At 54.1% G+C, this 6,578-nt stretch overlaps 1 protein-coding gene across 1 annotated transcript in view; it reads left to right on the top strand.

The window, feature by feature from the left end:
* Positions 1-1,152, top strand: part of LOC107107506 (lisH domain-containing protein ARMC9-like) — a 12,993-nt gene extending 11,841 nt beyond the window's left edge. The window contains exon 3 of the mRNA XM_015407817.1: positions 548-1,152. Within this exon, the coding sequence (XP_015263303.1) occupies positions 548-570 (23 nt within the window). The 3' untranslated portion in view covers positions 571-1,152. The remainder of the gene's footprint in view (positions 1-547) is intronic.
* Positions 1,153-6,578: the final 5,426 nt, after the last annotated feature.

Below are 6,578 nucleotides of genomic sequence, written 5' to 3'. Positions count from 1 at the left end.
TATACCTTATGACTGATGATATGCCAATAAAGGTCTACGAATGAATGAATGAATGAATGAATGAATGAATGAATGAATGAATGAATGAATGAATGAATGAATGAATGAATGAATGAATGAATGAATGAATGAATGAATGAATGAATGAATGAATGAATGAATGAATGAATGAATGAATGAATGAATGAATGAATGAATGAATGAATGAATGAATGAATGAATGAATGAATGAATGAATGAATGATGAGCTTTGCCTAGCCTGGGCCATCCCGGGCAGGGCGGGCATCACCTATTGGTTGGTAGACAACCAAAAGCTTTTCACGTGCCTGCGGGCATGGGCGCTGGTTCTTAGACCCCAACGTCTCCAGGCCTGTTTGGGGCGGGCACTCCGTGTGACTTCAGCCTCTTCTCTTGCTACTGTTTCAGTCCAGTGTTTACAAGGAGGTTGAGTGAGTGTGAGCCTCCGGGCAGAAACCGGCACTCCTGTTCCACTTTAGCTGATATTCTCATTCTCTCTCTCTCTCTCCCCCCCCCCTCCCTCCGGCAGGCAGCCAGTCTTCCAGGAAGTGAGGACAGATCCTTTCCTGAGGAATCACCTGTCCGGAGCGCTGAAGACACTCGCTGCCCGCCTTCCTGTAACCGGAGCGCTCGCATCGCTGGCAGCCCGCGGAGCCAAGCGGGAGGTTATCAGCGCTGGGACAAGGAACACCCTCTCCGCCAAGACACGGGGACTATCTGATGGGATGCCCTTTGGAGCTGGGCCTCATCCCAGCGCACGGATCCTCTCCGCCATGCCAACTCAGCCCCGAGGCACACAGCTTCCGTGCACGGATGCCCAGATCGGGAAGCGTCCTTTCCCCGCACTGGAAAACACGCGCGAAAGTCGGCAAACGCCTCGCCGGGGCAGGATTTCAGTAGTCTGCCGGTTACCTCCTTGTTCTTTGTAGGCCTCTGCAGGAAACATCAGACGCGTGTATTCTCCCCACGCCTCCGGTTTCTCCCCTCTCCTCGCCCTTGTGCTGCCCGTAGAAGCTGCCAGGCCTTCTGGGCATTCCCTGCCGTCTTTCCTACTGATAGCGCACCAGGTCAGAGGGATAATTTCGGAGGGTAGCTGGTCTGCTCTGCAGCGGAAGAGAACGAGTCAAATCCAGCAGCGCCACAAGATTTTCAGGGGACGAGCTTTCGACAGCCAGAGCGCCCTTTGCCAGATACAAGCCAGAATGGAGATCTCTGCGTCCTTCCAGTCAGAAGGTGGGAGGGGGGTTGCAGAGAAAGGAAATCAGGATGTAAAGGTACAATGCAGAATGCAATCAGCTTGATTGGAGGGGGCAGAAAATATAGCATCTGTAGTGAAACAAGACTCCTTTGTCTCTATTCGGTCCTGAGTGCATGGGTGTTGTTCCGAATTTCTGAATTATTTTTAAAATTTATTTTATTTTATTAGATTTGTATCCCGCCCTCCCCGTATAGCAGGCTCAGGGGCGGGTTCCATCAATACAATATACAAACAATGTAAAACAATTTTAAAACATCAGGTAAAACACAATCGCATTCCTGTACTCCTGATCAAAGCCTCAACAATTGAGGTCTAATTCGACTTCGGGTTCCTAGATGATAACACAAATCTGACCCGCTGAGGGGAAGGCCCAATCCAGGGGGGAATGCCCGCCACCTCAACGAAAAGCCCGGCGGAAGAGCTCCGTCTTGCAGGCCCTGCGGAACTGTAAAAGGTCCAACAGGGCCCTGATCTCCTATGGGAGCTCATTCCACCAGGTAGGGGCCATGGCCGAAAAAGCCCTAGCCCTAGTCGTGGCGAGACGGTCGTCCATGGGGCCAGGGACGCCAGGGCTGAATAGGGACGTTGGATACTTGTGTAACTACAGATGCTAATGTTTTGCCCCTGAGCCTTTCCCCCTCTGCATCCTGAATTCCTTCTTTGCGACACCCCTCCCACCTTCTGACTGGGATAGGAGGACTCGGAGATCTCCGTTCCCGCTTCTATCTGACGAAGGGAGCTTTGGCTCTTGAAAATTCATTCCCCGAAATTTTCGCTGGTCCCTAAGGTGCCCCTGGACGCGAATCTAGCCATCAACGGGAGAATCCCACATGACCAGCTGCCACAATGAGCCGAAGTGTGGAAGACAGGATAGCCTCTCCTCTGCTCCCCCCAGGTTTGAATTAGAACGGCTTCAGACTCCTCAGTTCTAAAAGCAAGAATGGGTTTCGGAGTGGCTGCCCGTTCACCAGCCTCCCTCGGATAGCCTCTCCTCTGCTCCCCCCAGGTTTTAATTAGAACGGCCAACTCCTCCGCTCTAAAAGCAGGAACGGGTTTCGGAGCAGCTGCCCGTTCACCAGCCTCCCTCAGTTCAATTGAGCCATCCTAGAGAGCATGTAGGTGGTCACAGACGCAAATACTCACGTGTCCCGTTAGGGGTTGATTGTGGTTCCGTTCTGCTGACCTCCGAGACAAGGAGCTCTTTAGCCTTTTACTTTGGTGGAAGGCTTCCTGAGCCGGACCAAGCGCCGCAGTTGGTGAAGCAGATCCGCACCCTGAGTTCGAAGCTGGATTTTGGTTGTTTGGGCGTAGAGCATATGTGGACGACGATGCAGAAGAGCTCTTCTCTGTGTATATGGTCAGCCGGGGTGGGCGTCGTCGGGGCAGGCCTAGCACTCACCCTGTTTCTCTCCCCCAACCCCAATTCAGAATTTCTGCTTCTAGAATAAATTGAGCACTGGGAGACATGGTCTGCCTGATTCTCTGTGTGAGTGTGGTTTTCTGAATTAGACAGTTGAGTTTTCCAGGCTTAAGAAGCTGGACTTCAGACTCCCTCAGTAGGCCGGGGGGTTCTGAACTTCTTCGACGCGGAGAGACCACAGCAGCCACAAGGGGCTTGAACATGCTGGTGTTGGCTCGTGGAAATCCCCCGGCTCGCCCCGACCTGGATAGCCCAGAGAGGCCCGATCTCATCAGATCTCGGAAGCTAAGCAGGGTCGACTCTTGGCAAGTACTCGGATGGGAGACCTCCTTGGAATACCAGAGGTGGGAGGCGGGGGCAGGCTTTATTCAGCCACCTCTCTGAATATCCTCCAGGCCCCCAGTAGGGGTCAGTCGCCAGCGGTCGCCACGACTTCCAGGTGCACACACATGCACATGTTTAAAAAAACACACCCAAAAAAGGTCAGAAAGTCCCCAGTTCGGTGCCTGGCCTCAACTTCAGGGTCTCTTGGGTTGCAGAGCTGGGAAGAACCTTTCCGTGTCCGAGACCCTGGAAAGTCACTGCTTGTTGGAGCAGAAAGGGACTGGGGCTGAAGAATTTGGGGGGAGGGGGCCTCGGGGGGGCAGCCAGCTAATTAAATGAAAGTACAGTGCAGGTGGTAAGTTGGAGCACTTTGGGGGCAGCCCAGGAGAGGGGGCCCAGAAGAAACACTAGGGCCCCGTGGGCCCCTAATTAAATGAAAGTACAGTGCAGGTGGTAAGTTGGAGCACTTTGGGGGCAGCCCGGGTTTTCGTTGGACGCCAGAGGAAGCAAGCTATGCATGGAATGCAGGTCGAGATCAATGTGCCCTCTAAGCTGTGGAGTCTTGTGAGCAAAAATTCTCTTTTGTGAGCGACTGGCATTAAAGTTGCGAGCGGGCGATTTGGCTGCCGCATCAATCAGTTTGCTCTGGAGCCCTCCTTCCTGAGCGAAGACAAAAAATGTGTGAGCCAGAGGCTAAAAACGTGAGCTAGCTCACACTGACTCAGCTTAGAGGGAACCCTGGTTGAGACCCGAGGCGGCAAAACTTGAGACTGGTTCACACATGCGAGTACAACACTTGAGGACTGATGGCTGAATGTGTCGGCGGCCTTGAAATGGTCCCATCTGAGGCAAAGCAGTCATGATGCTGAGACCGAATAGAATAATAGAATGTTCGAGTTGGAAGTGACCTTGTAGGTCATCTAGTCCAACCCCCTGCACTCTGCAGGAGCATAGCTGAAAGATATTGCTAATTGCAAATAATTAATTATAATTAATCAATTATTAATTATATAAAATAAATAAATGATTCCAAATTGCTAAGAAGCCATCCATATTCGGTAGCTGCCCATAAGTCATGCATTCAAATATTGATAAAGTTGCAAGGTCCTGATCCGTGGATTGACAGGAGGTGGGCATTAATATCTCCAGTGTTGTGATACAGGTGTTTTAGCTGTAGCAAAGGCACAGTGATGAAGGCCGGACATCTTGAGCCCAAGCCAAGGAACCAGATGAGAAAGTAAAGGTAAAGGTTTCCCTTGCTCGAAAGCCAGTCGAATCTGACTCTAGGGTTGCGGTGCTCATCTCCGTTTCCAGTCCGAAGAGCCAGCGCTGTCCGAAGACATTTCCGTGGTCATGTGGCCAGCATGACTAAACACCAAGGCGCACGGAACGCTGTGACCTTCCCACCGAAGCAGTACCTATTTATCGACTTGCAGTATCTTGCTTTCGAACTGCTAGGTTGGCAGGTGCTGGGACCAGAGACGGGAGCTCACTCCGCCACTTGGCACTCGGGTCTCGAACTGCCAAACTACCGACCTTCCGGCCTGCAGCTCAGCGTCTTAACCACTCGAGCCACTGCAGCCCCTGAGATGAGAAAGTGCCTGTCAAAGAGGCATCCCGAAATTTGGCGTTTTGAGTGGCAGAGGTGAGGCAGTGGGTCGGCAGCCGCCGTGCTGTGACTTGACTAACTTTGGCTCGTGGGTGTGTGTGTGTGTGTGATGGTTGCAAGGGGGGGGTTGGAGAGCGGAAGGCAGCGAGCGTGGGGGGCAGGTGGGGGAGACCGCCAGCCAGGCCAGGAAGCGTCGGAGGAAGAGGGATGAGAATCGGCCCCGGAGCATCTCGTGGGAGGCGGAAGCGGTGTTCTTTTGGGAGGGGGGGGGAGCTGCAGCTGTCTCTGGAGGACCCCCAGCAAAAAAGAACACACACTCTTGCCCTTTGTAGTTTTCTTCCTGTTTTTAGAAACCCCTCTGACCACTCCAGCGCTTTCCCACGAGTGGCCTGCAGACCCCCGTTTCCTCCTTGCAGGGGAAAGCCAGGAAGCCCCTGAAAGGGCTCTCCCTCTTCCTCCGCAGCGGGGGGGGGGGCATGCCACTGAGTGACACACACACACACCCCCGCTCAGAGATAAGAACATAAGAGACGCCAATGTGGGATCAGGCCAAAGGCCCATCCAGTCCAACACTCTGTGTCACACAGTGGCCAGAAATACCAGGTGCCATCAGGAGGTCCACCAGTGGGGCCAGGGCACCAGAAGCCCTCCCACGGTTGCCCCCCCCCAAGCACCAAGATGACAGAGCATCCCTTGCCCCAGACCGAGAGTTCCTATAAGAACATAAGAGACGCCAATGTGGGATCAGGCCAAAGGCCCATCCAGTCCAACACTCTGTGTCACACAGTGGCCAGAAATACCAGGTGCCATCAGGAGGTCCACCAGTGGGGCCAGGGCACCAGAAGCCCTCCCACGGTTGCCCCCCCCCAAGCACCAAGATGACAGAGCATCCCTTGCCCCAGACCGAGAGTTCCTATAAGAACATAAGAGACGCCAATGTGGGATCAGGCCAAAGGCCCATCCAGTCCAACACTCTGTGTCACACAGTGGCCAGAAATACCAGGTGCCATCAGGAGGTCCACCAGTGGGGCCAGGGCACCAGAAGCCCTCCCACGGTTGCCCCCCCCCAAGCACCAAGATGACAGAGCATCCCTTGCCCCAGACCGAGAGTTCCTATAAGAACATAAGAGACGCCAATGTGGGATCAGGCCAAAGGCCCATCCAGTCCAACACTCTGTGTCACACAGTGGCCAGAAATACCAGGTGCCATCAGGAGGTCCACCAGTGGGGCCAGGGCACCAGAAGCCCTCCCACGGTTGCCCCCCCCCAAGCACCAAGATGACAGAGCATCCCTTGCCCCAGACCGAGAGTTCCTATAAGAACATAAGAGACGCCAATGTGGGATCAGGCCAAAGGCCCATCCAGTCCAACACTCTGTGTCACACAGTGGCCAGAAATACCAGGTGCCATCAGGAGGTCCACCAGTGGGGCCAGGGCACCAGAAGCCCTCCCACGGTTGCCCCCCCCCAAGCACCAAGATGACAGAGCATCCCTTGCCCCAGACCGAGAGTTCCTATAAGAACATAAGAGACGCCAATGTGGGATCAGGCCAAAGGCCCATCCAGTCCAACACTCTGTGTCACACAGTGGCCAGAAATACCAGGTGCCATCAGGAGGTCCACCAGTGGGGCCAGGGCACCAGAAGCCCTCCCACGGTTGCCCCCCCCCAAGCACCAAGATGACAGAGCATCCCTTGCCCCAGACCGAGAGTTCCTATAAGAACATAAGAGACGCCAATGTGGGATCAGGCCAAAGGCCCATCCAGTCCAACACTCTGTGTCACACAGTGGCCAGAAATACCAGGTGCCATCAGGAGGTCCACCAGTGGGGCCAGGGCACCAGAAGCCCTCCCACGGTTGCCCCCCCCCAAGCACCAAGATGACAGAGCATCCCTTGCCCCAGAGCCCCTATCTATACCTTGTGGCTAATAGCCCCTGATGGACCTCTGC

The sequence above is a fragment of the Gekko japonicus genome, unplaced genomic scaffold, assembly GCF_001447785.1.
Source record: "Gekko japonicus isolate JY-2015 unplaced genomic scaffold, Gekko_japonicus_V1.1 scaffold4022, whole genome shotgun sequence".
NCBI classification, from domain to species: domain Eukaryota; kingdom Metazoa; phylum Chordata; class Lepidosauria; order Squamata; family Gekkonidae; genus Gekko; species Gekko japonicus.
This window is presented reverse-complemented; position numbering and strand designations above follow the sequence as displayed.